The sequence below is a fragment of the Yarrowia lipolytica genome, chromosome 1C (genome assembly GCF_001761485.1).
Source record: "Yarrowia lipolytica chromosome 1C, complete sequence".
Lineage (NCBI taxonomy): Eukaryota > Fungi > Ascomycota > Dipodascomycetes > Dipodascales > Yarrowia > Yarrowia lipolytica.
This window is the reverse complement of record NC_090772.1, coordinates 383,050-405,293: the sequence shown is the minus strand read 5'-3', so window position 1 is coordinate 405,293 and position 22,244 is coordinate 383,050. Positions and strand designations below refer to the sequence as shown.

Genomic DNA, 22,244 nt, shown 5'->3' with positions numbered 1-22,244 from the left:
GACCACGTGAATTTTCAGCTTTTGTGCATGCAAAGTGTGTATTAGGGTTTCTTTATGAGGACATTATAATGGTGATGTATGACGGCAAGTGTAGGATTCAAGGACGTTCAGAGGAGATTTAAGGGAGTTGGCAATATTGCTTCTATATCTAACCTATTAGGGTTGCCAGGGTGTTTTTCAAAAAAAAGCGTATGTAATTAGGCATCACATTGTCTGAAAACACACACCGCCACTCCAACCAATTATTGGCAACTTCCGGAGACGTTAATAATACTCTTGGCTCGTCGTGTCTTCGTGATACCAAAACTCGACATGGGGAAACTCCTGGTTTCTTCCCTTCGCGGTCTGAGGTTTTATCAACCTCTCGTTTGTGTGGCATTCTAGGCTTCCTTGACCCACGTGCGATAAGCAGCCACCAACAGGATAGTCTGGTTGCCCCTACAACAATTCCACCTCGCTTGCACGGTACTGGGTGCTCCAATCTGCACCATGACGCTTGTCACCGCCTGCGCATTAAATACCATTCTAATTTGAGCGCAGCTGGATTTCCGAGCCTACAAACACCAAAAACGCGCCTGCCTCCCCATTCGGATTACGCTGGACTAATAGATCCCCCTCTCCTGGGCTAGCGTCGTCTCTAGCAGTCTTCAAATTCCCCATTTGGCCATTCTTGGGCAGCTCAATGGCTTGACCCAAACACTGTGAGTTCAGATGACGATACAGTCGACTATGGACTTCTCTCGCCGAATGCTGACATGTCCGGTGACAGGGCTGACCTCCAGTGCTTGTTGGGTCGCCAGGACACCCCTCTGGGCTAGTCAACGCAAATGTAACACGCCGAACATGCGACATTAGCGGAGTTAACAAGACACTAAAGTGGTCTAGATCCATAGCACCGCCGGCATCTATCACGATACGATAACCAGTCGAACATATGAATGTGTCAGGGGTGGAATGAGACAGCAGGCGGCTCGCGTGCCACGCAAGAAGTGAGTAATCCATCTGTGGAAGGCACTTGAACTCTTCTGATGCGACTACAAATAAATTCTCGTGATTGTTTTGTCGCACATATTTGGCATTGGCTAGTCCTCGCACAGCCATAATTGCTAAATTAGCGGTAAACAAACTTGTTATTTTACGTGTTCGGATGTTGAAAAGAGAATATCATAAAAGCTATGGAAGAAGAAAGGGGGAAGGCTCAGTCAGTCAGTTGCTCGCACTCAATCAAGTGCTGCTCCGGCTCGGCATAGTCTATAAATTAATTAAATACATCATACTTAGAGGAGAATGGCAGCGACGGCAACAACGACACCAGCAATGGAGACACCGTTGGTGATGGCACCGTTAGCCTGGGCAGCGACGGGGCCAGTGGAGGCAGGAGCCTGGATCTGACCATCGTGGATCTGAGAGACGACACCCTGAGCAGTGGGCTTGATGGCGATGGTGGTGTTGGGGGCCTGGATCTGGCCATCGTGGATCTGAGAAACAGGGGCAAGAGCAGTCTCCTTGGGGGCAGCGGCAGTGGACTTGGGAGCCTGGATCTGGCCGTCGTTGATCTGAGAGACGGGAGCCTGGGCAGTCTCCTTGGGGGCGGGGGCAGGAGCAGCAGTAGACTTGGGAGCCTGGATCTGGCCGTCGTTAATCTGAGAGACGGGAGCCTGGGCAGTTTCCTTGGGGGCGGGAGCAGGAGCAGCGGTAGACTTGGGGGCCTGGATCTGACCATCGTTAATCTGAGAGACAGGAGCCTGGGCAGTCTCCTTGGGGGCGGGGGCAGGAGCAGCGGTAGACTTGGGAGCCTGGATCTGGCCGTCGTTGATCTGAGAGATGGGAGCCTGGGCAGTCTCCTTGGGGGCGGGGGCAGGAGCAGCAGTAGACTTGGGAGCCTGGATCTGACCGTCGTTAATCTGGGAGACGGGGGCAGCGGCAGTCTCGGGCTTGGGAGCGGGAGCAGGAGCAGCGGTAGACTTAGGGGCCTGGATCTGGCCGTCGTTGATCTGAGAGACGGGGGCCTGGGCGGTGGCAGGAGCTGGCTTGGGAGAAGCGACCTCAGCAGAAGACTGGGCCTGGATCTGACCGTCGGGGATCTGGGCAACGACAGACTGAGCGGCAGCGGTGGCGACCAGAAGAGCGAGAGTAGAGAGCTGCATTGTGTGTATGTGTGATAAGTGACAGGATAGGGAGCAGAACTAGACGCGACCCCGGTCCATTTATATAGCTAGGGGTGGAGGGGTACGGGAGCTGGAGAAAGTTCGGTTTTGCGTTTTTCTAGTCCAGCACTGTTTTACACTGTGTTCTAAAGTGTGGGCCTGTAGCCAGCGCTATTTTGGGTCGTGATGAGCCTTATGGTCATCCAAGGGCCATAGTCTAGTCGGGTTCTTGGCGCCTAGTTGTTTTCCATCTCTCAAATTCCGTCTACTTGACTCCAGCTATGATCGTGCGGGTCGAGCTCCTCGACTCCTGGCTATTCCGTTGGTGAACCCAAGTCCCACTAGCCTTTGGTTCAAGCATGGCTTGCATAAATTGGTTCGCAACAGGGGAAGGCTGGAGTCTGTGCCAAGATGATAAAGCAGGTACATGTGTCGTGATATTAATATCAGTGCAGTTGCGCAGTGTGGGGTTTGAAGTTGGCGGGTGTTTTGGATCATCAACAGTCCCGAATGGCAGACTTCAACGGCTCGAACCGGTCCCCAGGAGTTCGTCCAGCCCATCACTTTACCCATTTGAGACATGATCTGAGTTTAGCCAACTTTGTTATAGGTCCTTTCAGAGGCTTTCAAATGCTCCCGAGGCGGAGCTATTGTGAGCGGAACATCTAAGGTGACGCCATTGTGGGTGTAGTATAAGTCTGTGCTTCTATTTTTATCAAAACCAGCGCCAGCCGCGGCCTCTCTACTAGTCTTGAACCACACAGGAACTGCCTACACCAACGTACTATTAGGACTACAGTCCAGTAATTGGGTGGACCGTGTCAACCTTACACACGAAATCGTGCCATGCGTGTCCAAGGGGTTCGTTGGGCGGTCCCTAAATGAAGTGTGCAGCTCCGAGCGTCTGAGCGTCCTTGGCAGTGCAGTCGAATGCAGCAGAACAATCGCTAGTGCCACCATTGTCCTGCTGACACCTCATGGCTCAATGGCTTCGTAAACACTCCATATTGCACTGCTGCAACCAGCCCCAGCTGCCAGCCATTCCAGCCTTCCATCTCCGTGTCTCAACCAGCCAGTGAAGCCGTCGCTTTATTTTTAGCACTCCTTTTCTCTCGACTGCGAAATAAAATTTGGGCTAATAAATGCACGCGTGGTTGCAATTTTGCGCCAGTAAGGCACAGTCTACTGTAGGCTGTCCAGTTATGGCAATGGCTACCCTACAACTGCATCGTGGATGTGAACGTCGCCGTAAACGGCATACAAATGGCGCACCATGGTTACTATTGGTCCGATTTGGCCATCGCTTCACCCACTATGGGCGTGGAGGACGTTTCCACACACGCTTCTTGCCAAAAATAGCCTCTTCTAAAAATAACACGAGCTACGTGTACGAGGAGTCAATCCACCTGTCGTTTGAACCTCGTTGTAGATTTTATCGCTGTCCACTGGCACAAATTGCTGGATTGTCGTCTTTTGGGATGCGTATTGCGTAGTTGCTCGATCGAGAGCACCCGCCCCAATGCGGTAAAGTGGTAAAGTGTCAGATACCTTCCTTGTATCCCCCCTATACTCAACAGTGCACGCATGCTGTATGCTCACACTGTACTGTGAAGACAGGGGCGTGGGTTGGGAACCGAAATTTTTCAGGGGAAATGCTCCGTGTAATTGGCTGTAAAGACGGACACTGTATTGCGAACGGCTTCAACTCTGATGGCTCCGAAAAGCAAGCCTCAGAAGCCAGCAAAGGCGACCATGACGCTACCTCACGAACCTGCTCCACGATCCCAAAAGGGCAATTATTGGTCTGGGTCCCGCCGCCAAGCTCGCTTGCTTGCATTAATTGCGTTGGCTGCAGTATTGCGGCAGGTGAGCGATTTCACTGGTCAGACAGCTGTTTCACGTGACTACACGTGAAGACGTTGTGGTCGGGTTTCATCATGTTCACTGGCCCACCGACCTCCATTGTATTGCCAGTGACGTCATTGGGGCGTCTTGAGCCCCTACCCAGCGCAGCATAAGCAGGCTGTTCAGCGTTGGATACAGAAATTACACTACGTGCAAGCGAGTCCATATGTCGCCTTATACACCGATTGCCTTACACCCACTTGCTCCGTTTTCGCATCAATGTGTCTAATGTAACAGGCTTTCTGGCAATTGTCAACTTTATGACTGTTTGCAGCTACAGATTCGGCACCACGGAGGCTGCTGCTTCGATGACGCTGACTTGAAGGTGCAGAGTGTAACAAGAAATCTTCACTGTGACAGTCAATCTTCTCGCAATTGGAAAGTGTTTACACAACTAGAACCGTTCAATGATGATATGCCTCAAAAATTATAATAAGAGATCTCCTAGGTGAAACATTTGATTCAGTTTAATTGGTTTTTGCAAACTCTCGGGGTATTTTTGGGTCCAGCAAGGTTGGTCATCACGTGGGATCGACCCCATTGATCTGATAAAATCCCCAGACTTTCCATTGGCTCACTTGAGTGGAGTAACAAATAAGTCCTCGTACCAAGGACACCTCGGCAGCCATACAATCGGAGATATAGCCTGTATTGGACATGTATGCAGGCCGAAAGAGTCACATTTAATATTTCAATAAGTACGATGCGAGTACTCATTCATACATACTGTACTTGTGCTGGGGTTTACAGAATCAAGATGAGGCTCTCATTGGCCCCTCTTCTGCCTGCCTGCCCATTCAATCCGACCTCCAAAAAAAGCAATATGCTCAGTTAGATCACCTTACTGTACAGTAGTCCTAATTGCTCATAAATGACCTAAAGCGGAACGGCAAAAATCACGCTATCGAGTACATAATAGTGTACGGTCGACGTTCCAACATGACACGAGGCTCCATGATACTTGCGCTGTGTGCCATCGATGTTTTGTCAACATGTGTCATCGGGGTTTGTCAACATTCCGCTGTGTATTGATGCATACAGAGCTGCGCACCACAGTTAATTAGATCTAAGAAAAAGGACCGTAGACCCTACACGCCTGCTACTACTGCCGGTACCGATTTATAATTGTAGTGCCCTCTGGAGTACCCGCTCTATCCGTGCGACTCGCTCAGAATAAATGAACTCTGATCTGGTTTGTGTTCAAATCGAGTGGAACCACGACGAGGAACGAGGGGAACAATCGAGACGAAGGTCAAGGTAGCAGTTCGGTCATATGAGTATCCAATTGAGAGGATATCACAGTGATGAAAGCGGCAGAAGAAGTTATATAGAGATGTTCTCATATGTTGCGGGATGGAAGAGAACAGGCTGCACAACTCTGCCCCTGAGATCATGAGCTTTTCAATGAGACATTGTAATCCACTCTTGGATCCTAAATGCTTGTTCCTGTACTTGTACCTATAGATTCTGTTCAGGTCTCGATTTTGAAGACGCTACTACTGTAGAGTATGGGACTTGTACTTTTACTTGTTGTCGTGCAATAGAAGCTAACCTGCTATGGAACCATGTCAATGAATAGGCCACGAGACCACCAACATGTCTATAAATATTACAATAATGCCTTCGATATAAGTAACAATTAGAATCATTTAATAAATACGACGCTCTTATGGGGTATCTAATACATACTGTACGGTAAAGTTCCAGGTATACAGTAGTAGCGCATACAAACATGTATGAGATTGATGGCAGCAGAAAATTGTGATGATTACGAGTCCGTCGTACCAATACAGAGCCATCGTGTATCCATCTTTTCCCTTCCTCTCACCTCTCCTTCGATCCTCGGTGTCGGTTTTGATCCATCTTAGACTGTCTGCTTCTTGGTGGACCGTAGGTCGTCGCATTGCTGCAACACGAGACTCACATTCAGTACAAGAAGCATGCAAGCTACTGTAACCCAGTAACAAGTAAAAGTACAACTACAAGTACAAGTACAAGTACAGTATGTACAGTACATACAGTAGAGACTAAAGACACAATATAACATGTCCCACACTCAATAGTCCATCTCTCCTCGCACCAAAGACCAATCTACCCCAATCTCCATACTACAAGTCACAGTTGCTCGTATCATGTTACACGACATGTGGAAAGGCAAACTTTGACTTGTCTCTAAACACGTCACGTAAAACGAAATTACCTGGTACACGTAACCTGGTATTTTCAAGATAATAGACGGATATTGGCAGGAAGTGTGGGTCAGGTGACTTCTCCGACACCCAAGCACCCCCCTCCCCAAGCGAGATATATATGCATCTCCACCCATCCCCACATGTACACCTTCCTACATTGTCGTGAGGTTTTGACAATAAACTTCGACAAGACACAACCTGTCATCTTACAACCTACGACACAATGCCCAACTGGACTGTGGATCCTGCCAACAAAAAACGGCTTCTGGCGCTGCAGAAGGACGGTGCCAACAAAAAATGTTTTGACTGTGATGCCCCCAACCCGCAATGGGCCTCCCCCAAGTACGGCATCTTCATCTGCCTGGAGTGCGCCGGAGTGCACAGAGGTCTGGGAGTGCATATCTCGTTTGTGCGATCTATCTCGATGGATCAGTTCAAGCCCGACGAGATGGAGCGGATGGAGAAAGGTGGCAACCAGCGGGCCCACGAGTTTTTCGACAAGGCCGGTATGGCCAGAGATACTCCCATCAAGCAAAAGTACAACTCGGTGGTGGCTCGAAATTACATGAACTACCTAACCAGTGAGATCGAGGGCACCGAGTACGTCCCCGAGAAGGAGGGTGCCACCCCCAGTGTTGCCCCCTCCAAGTCACGTGACTCCAGTCGATCTGGCGAGTCCGATCTGACTCCCCAGGGCTCTAACGTGGCCTTTTTCGAGGGTCTGGGTGCTAAGAACGCATCTCGATCTGCTGACGTTCGACCTTCGGAGGGCGGCAAGTACTCCGGATTTGGCAACACTCCCGCTCCCGTCTCGTCCAACAACCGACCCGGTGCCACCATCACGATGGACAACTTCCAGGCCGATCCTCTGGGCACTCTGACCAAGGGCTGGGGTCTATTTTCCAAGACCGTCAGCCAGATGTCGACTGAAGTCAACAACCAGTACATTAAGCCTACTGTCCAGAACATCCAGGAGTCCGAGTACACAAAGACTGCTTTGGAGCACGCACAGAAGCTGGGAGAAACCGTTCAGAAGGAGAGTAAACGGGGTCTGGACCGGTTCCACGAGTTCGTGGAGGGCAACGAGGGCGATCCCCAGGGCTACAGCCGACCCGGCGAGTCGCGAAACCTGATCCAGTACGAGGACGAGTCCGATGAGGATCCCTTTTCTCATCTCAAACCCAAGGGTAAATCCAACATGACTGGATTCGGAAAGACTGCCGACGGTGAGGACTGGGGCGAATGGAACGAGTGGGACGACGATGGAGTGGAGGACGAGGACGAGGACGAGCAGGTGGCCAAGGTCACCAAGGACGCTGTTCCCCCTGCTGCTGCTCCTTCGGCTACTGAGGCCCCCAAGGCGAAGAAGCCCTCTGCCAAGGAGCGAGCTCTGGCTGCCAAGGCTGAGGCCGAGAAGGCTGCCAAGGAGGCTGAGGCAAAGGAGAAGACTGAGAAGGTTGATGGAGCCGAGGAAAAGGAGGCTGAGAAGGTCGAGGAGCAAGACAAGGAGCCTCTTGAGGAGGTTGAGCCCGAGGCTGAGCCCGAGATGGAGCCCAAGTCTAAGAAGGATGATTAGATGTATTATAGATAGAATAAGCGTTGTATACAACTGTGTAGGGGGTCAATGTTGCTGTGGTTCTGCATACTGCTCGTCGGTCTCTTTTGGCCAGAGCTTTATAGGAGAGTAGGAAGATACTGTATACTTTTATATGCATACTGGAGTAGATGAAATCACTGGTGATAAATCATTGGTGTCATTGAGGCACCGCAAGCAATGGGGCATTTCAAGCTCATGGACACCCGCACATCCAAGAAGAAATCACAAGATGCCCAAACACAGTTCATTAACCCCTAAGAAGATCCTCCTACAGTGTGTGTGTCCAGTATGTACGTTCCACACTAAACAATATAAAAAAAAAACACTCGCGGATAGAGATTATAAAACATACAAGATGCGAAGAAAAATTGTATGCTGCTCATTTCAGAGAAAAATCGTCCTTCCCTACACCAACACAATCACCGTCTAAAGCCTTCTCTCGTCTCTCTGGCTTACCCTACCAACCCTATCCCAGCATGCATATCGTGCATGACCGACACCACCATCACCATTCTCATCACGACAATCGCAGAATGAAGCTCAACACTCTGATTCCATTGGTGGCTAGTCTGGTGGCCCCGGCCCTGGCCTTTTCCAACTCGTCTCCCCACGTGATTCTGTCATCGGTGGCATCGCTCGATTCGTCTCTCTCCAACTCCGTGCAGCAGGCCTCGTCTGCTCGAGATTTCGACGATTTGGTCAATCATGCGATTGTGGGTTGTCCTGCCGACACATATGTCTTTGTGTCACAGCCCGGACTGCACGCATCCGACCTTGAGGACGCCGCGCTGACCCCCTTCCTGCATCGAGTTGTGGGCAACGCCAAGTCGTCGTTTGTGTCTAACCACGTGTTCAGCGACACAGAGCGACAGCTTCCTCAGGGCGCCCTCATGCACCTCGAGGAGACTTGCGGAGCTGCTAATGTGATTGTGGACGGCCGCACTGGCAAGTTTGCGACCTACGTCGACACAAAGCCCCGAATTATGCAGGTTCAGCTGGACGAGCTGACCAACGAGACCGGAGAGGAGCGAGAGGCCGTTCTCAAGGCCCACGACAACGTGCTCAAGGCCGTTCTCGGCCGTCTGCCTTCGCCAAACTACATGCTAATTTACGTGTCTTCTCCTGGACATAACCAGATCGAGGAAGAGGAGGAATACCAGTTCACCCAGCAGCACACCCGGGAGGAGTCCGACGAGAAGGTTAAGGACAACTTGTTCCAGAAGTACCAGTTCTTCTCGCCCGGTATTTTCATGGCCATCATTGTTTCGCTGCTGCTGGTCTCCGTCATGCTCTTTGCTCTCAACTGGATCGGTTCTCTGCAGATTTCCTACGGAGCCTTTGAGAAGGATCCTGAGCTGGTTCGACAGAAGAAGCAGAATTAGGGAGATCTTCTCTTGAGATCAGCATGCGCGTTGGGCACAATAGATAATAAATTAACGTATTTTTGACAGAGAAAAGGAGCGCAGGCGCGAGCATCAACCAATTTGCTGCCCCCCACCTTTGCTGTAGGACGCAAACACACATCACCCACCCAACCACCCACAACACACACTCACACACACACTCCACACACACACACACACACACACAGATGTAAAATGTACAACATCAATACTTGTACAACATTAAATACAAATCCATTAATTTACCAGTATATATGACCAATACCATCAACATCATTCATCACCGTTGCCGTTCTCTCCATCATTATCATCAGCGTTGTCATCTTCCTCCTGTCGCTTCTTCTCTTCCTCTTCTCGTTCAGCAGCTCGCCGTTCCTGCTCAGCCTTCTCTGTCTGAATATCGCCCTGGAAAGTATGCAGGGAGGCGATGATTTCGAGAAATCGATGCCGGCGCTGCTGCCACGTAGCCTCGTACTGACTGTTGGTAACCTTGAGATCCGCAATGTCCTGCTCCAGCTCCTGGTTAAGCTGTGCTGCTTCTGCTCGTGTTCGGAACAGATGTGCGTTGATAATTTCGTTATAAGTCTCGTACTCGGGCACTGTGATTTCCTCGTCCTCATCGTCAATATCCATGCTGTTGTCTGCATCCTCATCTTTCATTTCCACATCTTCGTCGTCATCGTCATTATCCGCCTCTTCTGTTTCGTCTTCATCTCCATGACGTCGTGGAGAGTCCTCTGTCTGAGGAGTATGAGACCGCGAAGCAACTGCCGGCATAGGAGCAGTCTCCTCCTCTTCTTCTTCCTCTCCCCTCACACCAGCCTTCTCCTCCTCCTTGATCGCGCTAGGCTCCTTCTCTCTAGTCAGCGTCACCTCCACCTTGTATGGCCGTAGAAGCTCCGACGTGAGATCTGTGTACTGTTTCTTCTGCTGCTGAATTCTGCGAGCCTCCGCAAGTTGTGCCTCCAGCTCAGCCGTCGTCTGTTGAAGCCGCTCAGTCTCTTGGGATGCCTCTCCAGCCTGGGCATTCAGTTTCTCAACCTCTTGCGCGTTCATGGACTTTTGCAGCTTGAGTTTAGTCAGCATGAGTCTGTAGGCTCGCAAATCCGAAGCCAGCTGCTGTTTGAGCTCCGGATCAGCCTCCTTCAGCAGCGTCATGGCAGTGACGGTCTTCGCAATACGCTTGTAGAGCGCATCGTTGACCAACACCCGCTGTGTAACCGCATAATCTGTGTTAGTGAAATATGGGAAATTGCCTTCAGACGCGATACTCACCTTCTTGAGATTGTGTCATTTTGCGTGAGCGAAGTGGTTGTGTAATTTGGTGATGATTTGGGCTCCTAGGTGGGAGGTCAAAATACACATGCATATGGATGCAGGTAGTTGCGAGTTCGACTTGGGGTTGTGAAGAATTTAAGGGCAGCTGATTTTGGGCTGAAGACGTGAATGAGCAAATGTCGCAACTCCAGAAGCTGATCAAATGTCGAGTAGCAATCCGACCAACTGTGTCAAACTAGTGGTAATGATTATCATAATGACGTTAACTTCGCAACTCAGACGGAAACTTTAACTGACTTCACTTACCTCAGTTCAGCACATAGAGACGATCCCAACTAAACGTGGTGATCACAAATGTGCAAATGACTACCCCATGGAAGTTGTGAAACCGTTGCAGGTACATTAGATATGATTTTAGCACTATAAATATGATCATTATATCGTTTAATCACCTACGAACTCTCCCCGGCCCGCTCATTCAGGTCACATCATATTCACATCCGAAGAGTTCAAGTAATTAGTCAACAACCCTACATGACGCCCAGAAAAATAAATAAATCTTTCAACAAATAAGGTTCCTCCGACCTCAGCAAAACCGGGTCTTTTATAAACGACTTACACAGCAACTCATTCGATTGAAACACAATAAATGAAACTAACGCACTGGTATTAAGCCGCCCTCAAGCTGCAATAACTATATATGACCAATATGGTCTTCAACAACCACCCCCATCTTTCCACACGTCATATAAAGTTCGCCTGCAACTTTGCTCCTGCCTTCCCCAACCTCCAATGCTGGTAACGACTTCGTGCGGAAAATTTCAGCTCGAGCTCTACGACCAAGACAACCAGGCTGCCGTGTTGGAATTTGAATCTCTCGTCGATCTCAACCAAATTTCTGAGAAACCCATCTCCAAGTCCGATAAGTATCTGGGTGTTTCTGTTTCCAAGTCCTCGCCTCCTGCTGTTGACAGTCTGAAAATCACTGGAGCTGGAATTGTAGCCTTCCTCGACAAGCAACTGATTATTTCCGTTGCCCCCATCCCCGAACTCACGAACGCGTCCATTTTCGGCCGAGTTTCGCAAGGCCTAGCTGTTGTTGAAGCTCTTATAGACTCCTCCGACCCGGTCATCTACTCCATCGAAGCCGATTCCGAGGGTACTTACTAGTGCAGGTCACAAATCCAACCATCATTAACGACAATCACGCACAAGAACCGTTCCAATCACAAAAAATGGCCAGAAAATTGAGTGGTCTTCAAAAAGAGGGTGAGTAACATACTGTCTATATCAGTGACATGAACATGAGATGCTGGGACGGCTACGCTAATAGGGATCTTACCCGATCTTACCACATCTCGCCCGTCCCTTACTTCCGCCTATCCCACTTCCACATCCAATGCTACAGTAATTGGGCTGCTCTGATTGGATAATCAATTCGCCACCATTCTAACACAGTCCTCGCCTTGTACCGAAAATGCATCCGAGCAGCTCACACTAAGTCTCCGGAAAATGCCCCTGCGTTTGAACAGATGGCCCGTCTGTCGTTCAGAAAGTACCAGGGACTCAATACCAAGGAGTTCACCACCATCGAGCATCTTCTGCGAAAGGGATACCGATCGCTGGAGATCTATGGCGACAAGCAGGTCAAGAAATGTACCCCTGTTGCCTTGTAATGTATGTTTGTATATAGTAATTGATATTAACTGAAATAAGTACCGGCACTTATACAGTAACGAGTGACTTCCGAGTCACAAGTAAAAGTACATCTCGTCACCACCTTACAATCTCACTATAACTGATTTAATAAATATGTACATGGCTAGTTGATAGCCTTGGTTATAACATGAGACTAGTTGATAGTTTCAATTGTTCTTGAGTAAAGAACGTGTTCGTAGACTGCAGTTATTGGACGCCATGTACCTGAGCAGTGCTAGGGCTTACTCAAAAGCTCCATCGCCTAATCTCAGAGTGATGGCTTGTCTGACATCAATACAGTACCTCAAGGCATTCAACACAGGCAACAGACATAGCAAATCCACGTCTGTAGGATCGTTGATCCAGCCCTCAATGGCAATGGCATTGTTTTCATGCATCATGTAGCTGATGGGTGAGTTGTCGATAATTAGCAATTTGCTCAGATCCTTGTCCACGCATGTTAGATCCTTGACATATCCGTTTCCAACCTTGGTGCAGTGCTGTCGGTAGTACCGCTTGGAAAAGAATCGCTGCTCCTGCTCCAGCCAGTCGATCACAGGGTCGGCATACTCCTGCACCGATGCCGTGAACACAACCACGTTGTACCACTTGCACACGAGCTTGAGAAAGTCGTCGCAAAATGGGCGCTTGTGCACGTAGTACAAGGTGGCATGTCGCTTGTCCAGTCGTACTTCAACCATGTGGCCCATCATTGAGGGCTTTCCACGAGACTGGGAATGGATGAGGGTTTCGTCGAGATCCAGGATCAGAGTCTTACTGTTTGCTCTCACTGGATGCAGAAGCGACTTTGGGTATCGGAACTTGGCTTTTCTGTTCTTGCGACGAGCAACAGCACCTGAGGTGGGACTCTGATGGTCCCGAACAGGAGCCGCCTCTGTGTCTGTCTCGGGTGTTAACCGAGGAGAAGTGTGTCGTGAGACCGCAGTGGTTGCAGGCGATACCCGGGGTCGCTCATCGGGCTCGTTTCGAAAGACCCGAACCAGAAAGTCACTTGGAGAATACAGGAACCGAAGAGTGTCCCAGATGAAGGATAAAGTGATGATATAGTAGATTGTAGATGTTTGTGGTGGCACCGTTGTGGTTTGTGATGAATCCCTCTTTGAGGAGGGCTTCATGGAAAACTTCTTTTCGGATTCAGAGAAGGAAACCTCTCCGTCAGAAAACGGAGTATGAAGACCAGCACTTTCAGGAGTGCCCGAGTTCTTGGGAGTCACTGTACCAGGAGTGGTTACCAGTGGCTTTTCCGATACCGTGGTCTGAGAAGCACCTGTCTCAGCCCCTGCTTGCTCCGCTGGTTGCTCTCCTCCACTACCTACCACGAAGCTTCCGATCCGTCGAATCGTGCTAGCCAAGCTCTCAATGTCCTCGAACGGGCGTCGAAATAGTCCGTCGTAGCCCGAGTCCTGCGGTCCCATGCCCGTGTAAGCGTCCATGGTCTGGGATCGCTGGATCAGTGGCCGCTTACGGGAATCAAGCTCATCTGTATCCTCCTTAGACATGTCGACCAGGCTGTGCGTTCGAGCCACCCCTTCGCCTCCGTCTCCCAGGCGCTGTGACGCCTTGGACGAGCGAGAAATCACCTTGTCGACCTGTTCTGACAGAAACTGAAGTGAGTTCATTTGTGTCTGTGTTTGCGTTTGTGAGAGTCGGAATTAATGGTCAGGCGTTAATGCTGTGCTGCGTTGCGTTGCGTGTGTAATCGTCGTGGCGTGTGTCTCCGTGTGTTTGTGTTCGTTTCTGTGGCAATCTCTCGTTCCCTCGCTCGGTGTCGGTCGTATGTGTCGTTGTTCTGTCAGCCACTGAGGACTTGCAAGGTCACAATCACAATCACTCATGCAACATGTTCCCAAATATTCAAGGTTACCTGTTGGGGTGCAGGTTGCTGCAGTTGAGGAGGGCCATTTTGGGGGGTTATAGGGATGTTGTGGGGGTTTTGAATACATGGAAATATTCGTCTCGAACAAATGAATGCATTGAGACCTCTTTCTACTCTCCCCCAGCGCCGCGGCGTACATTAGTCATCACGTTTAAGCTCCCCGCTCTCACGTGGACCGTAGCATGGTTTAGCCATGGTAAGTGGATACAAGGTGGGGGGGAACAGCAATTAGGGGTACTTTTTGACCAAAATACTGTCAAAACAACCGAAAAAATCCAGTTGAAGGTGGTTCTAGGGTCGAAACATCTTCTCCGACCCATCCGGACACACCCACAACTGCTCCTAAAAGTCGCTCCGAATCCACCCACTCAACCTTGTTTTCGACGCACTAATTGTGGACTGAAAAAACGCACCTACATCGCTACAAGAGACCGTTAGGGTCTAAAACAGCTGCGGATTTGGACGGGATATTATTCTCGATGCAGCAGCGGGGAAACGGGCCTTCCGAGCCCTATAAACGGGCATAACAAAGGCGGGGCTGGCACATCCAACTCCTCGTAATCACATTCAACCTCATAAAGAGGCTCATTGTCTTTAGCTTTATGTATTACTGTAACAAGGGGTGATACAGGGCTCTCTACGATGCCTGTTATTCATTAGCTACATACGGGGCCCGTGAAAACCCGGTGTATGTACTGCTGTATGTACTGTGTGGACGTGATGGCGGCGGCTACTGTAGCACACAATGAAGGCCATGCGCGGATGTATGATGACATAAACACGTTTTCGACACAAGTAGAACGGCTTCTGGTCTAATGTTTGTAAAACACATCCTGGCAATGTGAAACTGTGAAATAACCCGTCAACACTTGTCACCGACCCACACGATCGACACACGTGGGGGGGGTGCGCATTGCAGGGTTGAGTGTTGGGTGAAACGGAGGTTCGAAAACCAGATGAGCAGAAAAGTGGCGATTAGTCAGCGACAAAATGTATATACCAGTCAATCCGCAGGTACGTGAGAAATCTCGCGTAAACCGCCAAAGTCGTTTTTTCTCCTATTCTACGTGTCTAACATCAATTGTTGTGGTTCCGCTAGCACCAAGAACCGTTGAGCATCAGTACATGTCAAAATGCGGGGTGGTGTTGGGAATTTAATATTGGGAAATGATTATAGAAGAATTTATGGAATTCAATATAGGGGGTTAGATGGATGTATATTGTAGTGATTGTAGCGTTATGGTGCATGTATCTGCTCTTTGACCCCATATCGTACCACTATTTGTATCTATCATCCCATTGCTACAGTAGGTACAACAACTGGACTGAAGGCGTTGCGACCCAGACTAACTCATGCAACCCCACATTTCCACAATGACAGAAGTATAACAGGTTGGGCTATAATAATACAACCCCACAACGTTAGCAGCGAGAGTCCAATACGACACTCCTTTGCCGGCGCGTCTACCTTTTACCTAGCCACAGCTGTCATCCTCGAAAATATCATCCACGGTGGTATCAAACGTTTGCTCGACAATCAAGCTATCTGTACTCTCGAGACTTTTGCCCTCATCCCACTCCTCCAGCAACGTCATGGACTCGTTGGAGGCATCCGAGAGGATATCTGTAGGTGAGTTGTTGGATATGATATCTGTAGTTGAGGTGTTGGAAATGGTGAGCTGAGACATGCGGTCTGACCACATCTGGAGGACATCTTCGTGGTTTTTCTGAGTTTCGGAACCGTAATAGGCATCGTAGTCAGTCATCTCAAATGATTCGTCTTGTGTCAAATCAGAGTCGTCTTTCAGAAAGCGAAATGTAGATGAGATGTAGACTCCCTCAACAGATCGGCCTAGCCAGGCCTTGTCACTCAGTCCCAGGAGCAGCTGATGCTGTCTGGAAAGTACCCCGAACCATACATCCTCCGTACTGGCATTGATATCCAGCAATTGACAGCTCTCGGAGATGTTCTTGCAGTGGACCTCCAGACCGTTAAGGAGACTCCGTTGCACGGGACAGAAGATTAGAGGATGTGTCTTGCGCAGAGAAGAAATCATCGAGCAAAGAAGATAGTTGGCCTTGTCTGAATCTAGATCATCCTCGCAGAACAATGTCACCTCCATGGTGTGGGCCACAATCACGTGCTCACGCATCCATTTCGAGTCCAGACAACTGGTGAAATCGCCTCCGTACTGCTTCTCGTCTTTCAAGAGTAGCACTGTGTTCTTCTGGGTCTCTTCCACGGTGCAGGTGTACCCACAGAGCTCGAAGAAGTCGGTGGTGAGAGCAACCGCTGGAGTGATGGTGATCTCTAGTCCCTTTCGTGAAGCGATACAGAAGTCTCCCTTCTGGATGCTCACGTGGACACATCCTGTTTCGTTGTGGATGTACATGTGTGGGTGCGTGTGGTGACGTGAATGGTGTGATTGGTAGTATTTGCAATGACGGGGGGATAGGCTAATCACAGGAGATTTGTGTTGATGGCGATGTCAGATCACGTATCTAAGGGTTAGTCTTGGCCAGAATCTCACCCTGAACGGTATGCCAGTACTCACCCTCCTGTGAGATATCTAGTGATGATATATTTCAGAGGTTGCTGTGGTATCGGAGGGCGGATCAGGGGGGGTAACGCGATGGTATCCGACGTAATCAGGATGTGTGGTATAGCTTGAACTGTCTGTGTTCAATCGGGATATCTGTTGTGCGATGCTTTGGAAGAGGAAGCGTGGCAAATTATGTATCCATCATGCGTTTTTTTATATTTTTTATGGTATTTAATCTTTAGCAGTTTTGGCATTTTTCATTCTTCTGGGACTACTCATAGTACTGTAGCTACTGTAAGAAAGTGGAACCAAATTGGAACCTAGATGAGTTATACGAACTCGAAACTTATACTATCATTGTGACAAGTTGCGCACTCTGCTATATTTATTTCTCCAATTCTACGCACGTTCTCCCTTGCCCTGACGCTCAGCTGCAGTGAGCCCTCCACCCCACAAGACCGTTAGACTAACCGAAAGTTAGATTACGAGGTGGGGGGGAGAGGAGCCGAAAAATACACGAAAATTTGCGTAAATTCGGAGAAGATAGTGGTCGTCAGAAAGAAGGAAAAATTGGAATCAGTTCAAGATAATGACACTTCTCGGTCACACTCTTGCCCACTCGCACTCACCACTCTCACAGTAGATGGTGACATTTGCTCAGGCACCAGAACCCAATTGAAGAACATGTTTGCAGCACAGCAGAACCAAACACACACATCGTAGAACCACGAGGACTCAGAAGAGATATCGAGGCTTTTCCCCAAACGTAGTGCGATACGAAACACTGCCCCCTCATTTCCCTTCTCTATTTGTCAGCTCTTTTTTTGTTCCTTGGTACGTACCTTGGAGCTGTATCGTTAAAGCCTATTGAAAGCGACAGAAACCTGCGTTTGCAAAAAAGTTACAATCGCCCCTCAATTGAGACCCATGTCGAGATTTTAAGACAAGAAAAAGGCTTACGCGAAATTGTAGACCCATGTCAGTTATATATCTGTCGTCAGTTTTCGTCTCCCATCCCGTCACCACCCATAATCAACAACCCCCTCACACCCCGCCTATATCTCCTAAAGCCTAAAGCTAAACCCCAGACTATACTTATAGTGCCTACAGGTCAGGATGCATCACCATCATCACTTTCTCACACACACAAACACTCACAACAATGGCCAAGAACCAGGAACTTTTCCCAGAACTCCCCCAGAACGCCTATGCTGCCACCGACAAGATCGCTGTCGTCACCGGCGGCTCCAGAGGCCTCGGACTGTACTGTGCCTACGGTCTGCTCCATGGAGGAGCCAAGCGAGTCTATATCTCTTCTCGAAAGGGCGATGCCTGTGACGAGGCGTGCCAGCGATTGAACAGCCAGGGATTCAAGGGCAAGGCAATTGCTCTGCCTGCTGACGTCAGCAAGCACGACGGAGTGGTCCGACTGCTGGAGGGTTTCACCGAGCAGGAGCTCAAGCACGGAGCCGGCAAGGTAGTCTGTGACATTCTCATTGCCAACGCTGGTGCGACCTGGGGAGCTCCCATTGAGAACCACCCCGAGTCCGCCATGTCGAAGGTACTGGAGCTCAACGTCAAGGGTGTCTTCTCCACCATCCAGCTCTTCACTCCTCTTCTGGAGGCTGGCGGATCGCACGCCGACCCTTCCCGAATCATCATCATGGGCTCCGTTGCCGGTATCGGTATCGGAAACACCACCAAGGGCGGTGTCTACGGCTACCTGGCCTCCAAGGCCGCCGTCCACCATCTTGGAAAGGCTCTCGCTGTTGAGCTTGGTCCCCGAAACATCACTGTCAACATGATTGCTCCCGGCTTCATCCCCACCAAGATGGCACAAGGGGTTATTGATGCTGCTGGCGACTTCTTCGTCGAGTCCAATCCCCGAAAGCGACTCGGTACCTCTGAGGATATCATTGGTGTGCTCATGTTCCTTGTGGGTAAGGCTGGTAACTACGTTAACGGTGCCGTTATCCCTCTGGACGGTGCTGCCCATCTGGGTGCTGCTCTGTAGATGTAAGCGAGTCTCACAACTACTATTGAAGAGAATCAAACGTACTGGACGATTGAGTATGTACATGATGTTTGTTATATAACGATTGAATTCATGATTTCACAATGCCATTGACTACATCTACAAGCTAATGCCTATACTTGAAGTAAGGACTCCTATCGCCCATCTCAGAGAGCTCCTTGCCACTAATGTTGTCGTATACACCCGCTGCCAACTTCTCTGCCTTCTTCTTGTTGGCAGAGTGGTAGCCGTAATTGAGGACTCCCAAGGCTGCTAAGCCAATACACACAAACATGATTTCCATGCCGTGACCCAGTCTGTATTCGGGCTTATCTTTGGATCTGTAAATGTTGGAAGCTATGGCTCCCGCCAGGTTACCTATACCGATCTGCAATGCCATGGCAACTGCTCTCTTATAGGTGCCTGCCACATTATTGGCCATCCAAGAGACGATGGCTGGAAAGGCAGGATAGAGGCCCAGGGCAATGAGGTAACATCCTACGTAGACACCTGGAGGGCTTGAATGGGATAGGTTGTAAGCCAGAAGATAGCCGAGTAACATGAGCAGCAAGTTGACCACAACGAACGGAGATCGTTTACCGTATCTATCTGAGAACCAAGCCTGAGTTACGGATGCTATAGCTGCCACCGCGTATATTGGAATAGTTAGCAGTTGGGCAATAGCAGATGTGAACCCCAAGCCGTTGATGATACTCGGCAAGAATAGGGAGATGCCGTAGAGGGGTACCACAATTCCAAAGTAGAGTAAGATGTGGACGTAGACCTGGATATCTGTGAAGGCTGCTCTTACGTATTTCCAATCTCTGGCGTCGTTTTGCTCGACTAGTTCGCCTGAATTGGCTTCATTTCCGTCGTACTTGAGTCTCCACATGACATACTCTCTTTCCTCTTCTGTCAGGAACCTCGCAGTTTCTGGAAAGTCGTGGACGAAGAAGAATGCCACAAGGGCAACGACAACGGTGGCGATTCCCTCCAGAATGAAGATCCACTGCCAGCCGTAGAGGCCTGCCACTCCTCTCATTTTACCAATTGCAAAAGCTAGCAGTCCTGAGAAGGCACCTGCGACCGAAGCCGCCGAGAAGAACATGGCTTGTCTGAACTGGATTTCAGACCGACAGTACCAGAGTGTCAAGTAATACGTTACTCCGGGATATAGTCCGGCTTCCGTGAACCCCAGGAAGATTCGACACACCAAAAGTCCGTGGTAATTCTTGACTAAACCCATGAGGGTCATGACAACCCCCCAGCAGACCATGATAGCCGGTAGCCAGATGGATGGGCGTAGTTTTTTGAGAATCATGTTTGAGGGCACTTCAAAAGCAGAATAGGTGAAAAAGAAGACTGTTAGACACATATTGTACTCGTTTCCTTTGAGGTTGAGGTCAACAGAGAGACCTTCAATGTTGGCATTTCCAACATTACCTCTGTCCAGGAAAGAGAGCAGGTAGAGGATAGCCAGGATGGGGATGATGTTGAGGTCCAATTTCAATAGCAGTTTCTTCTTGTTGATGTTTGGAAATAGTTCCTCGGCTGTGCGATTTGCTCTTTCGACGATGGAGGTTTCCATAACCCCCTTCTCAATCACTTCTTGCGATTGCACATCTTTGGATTCGGTGATATGTTCTTCCGAAGAGACGTCTGGGGTGTTCTTATCGGTTGATATCCCGTATTTGTCTGTTGAGATGAACTCTTCTGTAGGTAGTTCTAGGGCGGAGTCCTCAACGTCTTTTTTCATGCTATGAGAGGCAGGTGTTTAGACAGAGTGGACGGCCAGTTCATTATATATCCAGTGGTGGGATTTATAGTGGATGGTAATCGAGCAGATCTAGCACAGGAGGGGTTTGGTGTCTGGACTTCCAGAAGAATGCAGAGGTTTGCAATTCTGGAAAGCTGGAGCAGCTAGTTGGTAACTAATTCTACAGTTTGAAAAATTTCTGAGCCACTGGACTACAATTTCAGATTGATATTTCCCCACACGTTCATTGCTTCATGTCTAGACTACCGCATTTCTCCGCAGCACGGCTCTGCTTTAGACCCAATGTTTGCTCTAGGAACTCATAGGTCAATGTTTACTTGAATTAATTCAGTAGATTCCCATTGCAGTTGACTCGAGAAGCCACTGATGCTAGAGCTGCGGGTTTGTGGCGTTGAACCAGTACGTAGCTGGAAGGCCGCATCAGGTGCAAGCTCATTACTTCAGTTTACTTGGAGTTGGGTCCTTATTACTTAGATGTTATTTAGCTTTATTCAACTGTACATGTGTAATGCACTCCACCATAACCTGATCTCTTCATCACATCTTCAACACAGGTAACTCATTACCCAGTCCCAGTCCGCTACAGGTTCCCATCCACCCTCAATCTACAACATGTCGTCCATTCTGGCTGCCGAGCTGGCAAAGGCCAAGGCGAAATTCGAACATGAAAAGATCCATGGACGGGAGAAGAAGACTGAGAAACAAACAACCCACCGAGTGGCGCGGAATCGAGGCGTCGAGGAAAGAATATCACGGGACGACAATTATCGTGTGAGCAAATCGTCATCCCAAAAAACAGGTTATGAGAACATGCAACGGAAGGCAGAGCTCTATCGACAGTTCCACCACGGAGAGATCGAAGAACTTGCAGGTGGGGTCATGGAGCGACGCATGGAAGAAGAAGACAGAGATCTTGTATCATGTGACTCTGACGATCCAGAATACGAATCTGATTCTTCCGCTGACTCCTCGGAGATCGAGATTGTGGACGAGTTTGGAAGAACCAGAATGGTGCCGAAAAGCAAACGATACCTGTTTGAGGCAAGGAAAGCGGTGGCACGTGATGGATATGGGTCACACAATACAGTGGTGACATCCCGTGATATGGTTGAGAAACCAGCGAATGTCATTTACGGAGATATTGTTCAGACTGATAGTTTTACTCGGAACGACTTTGTTCCACAGGAGAATGAGGTCTCTAATTCTCACTACGACTCTACAAAAGAGATTAGAAATCGAGGCGTTGGATTCATGCAATTCAGTCAAGATGCTGAGGTGCGTGAGCGTCAGCAGAAGGAGTTGAAGGAGGCAAGAGCTGTTACCCAGGCCTTTATTGAAGAGAAGAATAAAGAGAAGGGGATCCGCGCTGGGCGTGGTGATTTGGAAAGGTTCAAACAGAGGTATGAGGCTAGAGAAAGAAGGGTCAAAGAATTTTATCAGGGTGTTAGTTGACCTTGGTCTTGTATAGTATTTATTGTATTTATTGTTCGTAACAAGAAGTATAACCTCGTGTATAACATAGAGAAGAGCGTAAAATGCCCCATTATCACATATAAAGGGTATTACGGTCTTTAATGGGACTTGAACCTGGTGACAACAATGATCGGTCTCTTTATTCAAGTTGGCTAGTTTTTGTTGTGCTCTTGAAAAATGAAAGTAACCAGAACACACAAAGATTTGTCAATTTGGCTAAAATCCTTCTATTCATGGATCAGAGGGTATTATTTAGTGTGTTAAATTACTAACTTCTGCTTAAATTAGATCTATTTTGTCAAAAATCGGCGCCGATCAAG

At 49.0% G+C, this 22,244-nt stretch overlaps 12 protein-coding genes across 12 annotated transcripts; 6 read left to right on the top strand and 6 right to left on the bottom strand.

Annotated features, from left to right (window-relative positions):
- Nucleotides 1–525: 525 nt before the first annotated feature.
- Nucleotides 526–1,101, bottom strand: YALI1_C04041g (uncharacterized protein; the record flags this gene model as incomplete). Its single annotated transcript, XM_068282189.1, has 1 exon — nucleotides 526–1,101. One exon carries the CDS (start codon nucleotides 1,099–1,101, stop codon nucleotides 526–528), a length of 576 nt encoding a protein of 191 aa, XP_068138290.1.
- Nucleotides 1,102–1,277: 176 nt separating this feature from the next.
- On the bottom strand, nucleotides 1,278–2,147 carry YALI1_C04031g (uncharacterized protein; the record flags this gene model as incomplete). Its single annotated transcript, XM_501381.3, has 1 exon — nucleotides 1,278–2,147. The coding sequence occupies one exon, from the start codon at nucleotides 2,145–2,147 to the stop codon at nucleotides 1,278–1,280; it is 870 nt and encodes a 289-aa protein (XP_501381.3).
- Nucleotides 2,148–6,467: 4,320 nt separating this feature from the next.
- Nucleotides 6,468–7,820, top strand: YALI1_C03988g (uncharacterized protein; the record flags this gene model as incomplete). The annotated part of the gene is made up of 1 exon (XM_501380.3): nucleotides 6,468–7,820. The coding sequence occupies one exon, from the start codon at nucleotides 6,468–6,470 to the stop codon at nucleotides 7,818–7,820; it is 1,353 nt and encodes a 450-aa protein (XP_501380.1).
- A 497-nt stretch (nucleotides 7,821–8,317) lies between these two features.
- Nucleotides 8,318–9,223, top strand: YALI1_C03969g (uncharacterized protein; the record flags this gene model as incomplete). Its single annotated transcript, XM_501379.3, has 1 exon — nucleotides 8,318–9,223. One exon carries the CDS (start codon nucleotides 8,318–8,320, stop codon nucleotides 9,221–9,223), a length of 906 nt encoding a protein of 301 aa, XP_501379.3.
- A 294-nt stretch (nucleotides 9,224–9,517) lies between these two features.
- On the bottom strand, nucleotides 9,518–10,402 carry YALI1_C03948g (uncharacterized protein; the record flags this gene model as incomplete). Its single annotated transcript, XM_501378.3, has 1 exon — nucleotides 9,518–10,402. One exon carries the CDS (start codon nucleotides 10,400–10,402, stop codon nucleotides 9,518–9,520), a length of 885 nt encoding a protein of 294 aa, XP_501378.3.
- Nucleotides 10,403–11,314: 912 nt separating this feature from the next.
- On the top strand, nucleotides 11,315–11,692 carry YALI1_C03939g (uncharacterized protein; the record flags this gene model as incomplete). The annotated part of the gene is made up of 1 exon (XM_501377.4): nucleotides 11,315–11,692. One exon carries the CDS (start codon nucleotides 11,315–11,317, stop codon nucleotides 11,690–11,692), a length of 378 nt encoding a protein of 125 aa, XP_501377.4.
- A 65-nt stretch (nucleotides 11,693–11,757) lies between these two features.
- YALI1_C03933g (uncharacterized protein) lies at nucleotides 11,758–12,198 on the top strand (the record flags this gene model as incomplete). The annotated part of the gene is made up of 2 exons (XM_501376.1): nucleotides 11,758–11,791; nucleotides 11,981–12,198. The coding sequence occupies 2 exons, from the start codon at nucleotides 11,758–11,760 to the stop codon at nucleotides 12,196–12,198; spliced, it is 252 nt and encodes an 83-aa protein (XP_501376.1).
- A 264-nt stretch (nucleotides 12,199–12,462) lies between these two features.
- Nucleotides 12,463–13,860, bottom strand: YALI1_C03914g (uncharacterized protein; the record flags this gene model as incomplete). The annotated part of the gene is made up of 1 exon (XM_501375.3): nucleotides 12,463–13,860. One exon carries the CDS (start codon nucleotides 13,858–13,860, stop codon nucleotides 12,463–12,465), a length of 1,398 nt encoding a protein of 465 aa, XP_501375.1.
- Nucleotides 13,861–15,592: 1,732 nt separating this feature from the next.
- On the bottom strand, nucleotides 15,593–16,510 carry YALI1_C03887g (uncharacterized protein; the record flags this gene model as incomplete). The annotated part of the gene is made up of 1 exon (XM_501374.3): nucleotides 15,593–16,510. The coding sequence occupies one exon, from the start codon at nucleotides 16,508–16,510 to the stop codon at nucleotides 15,593–15,595; it is 918 nt and encodes a 305-aa protein (XP_501374.3).
- A 1,312-nt stretch (nucleotides 16,511–17,822) lies between these two features.
- Nucleotides 17,823–18,674, top strand: YALI1_C03874g (uncharacterized protein; the record flags this gene model as incomplete). The annotated part of the gene is made up of 1 exon (XM_501373.3): nucleotides 17,823–18,674. The coding sequence occupies one exon, from the start codon at nucleotides 17,823–17,825 to the stop codon at nucleotides 18,672–18,674; it is 852 nt and encodes a 283-aa protein (XP_501373.1).
- Nucleotides 18,675–18,801: 127 nt separating this feature from the next.
- YALI1_C03848g (uncharacterized protein) lies at nucleotides 18,802–20,430 on the bottom strand (the record flags this gene model as incomplete). The annotated part of the gene is made up of 1 exon (XM_501372.3): nucleotides 18,802–20,430. One exon carries the CDS (start codon nucleotides 20,428–20,430, stop codon nucleotides 18,802–18,804), a length of 1,629 nt encoding a protein of 542 aa, XP_501372.1.
- A 633-nt stretch (nucleotides 20,431–21,063) lies between these two features.
- YALI1_C03842g (uncharacterized protein) lies at nucleotides 21,064–21,903 on the top strand (the record flags this gene model as incomplete). The annotated part of the gene is made up of 1 exon (XM_501371.3): nucleotides 21,064–21,903. The coding sequence occupies one exon, from the start codon at nucleotides 21,064–21,066 to the stop codon at nucleotides 21,901–21,903; it is 840 nt and encodes a 279-aa protein (XP_501371.3).
- Between the last annotated feature and the right edge of the window lie 341 nt (nucleotides 21,904–22,244).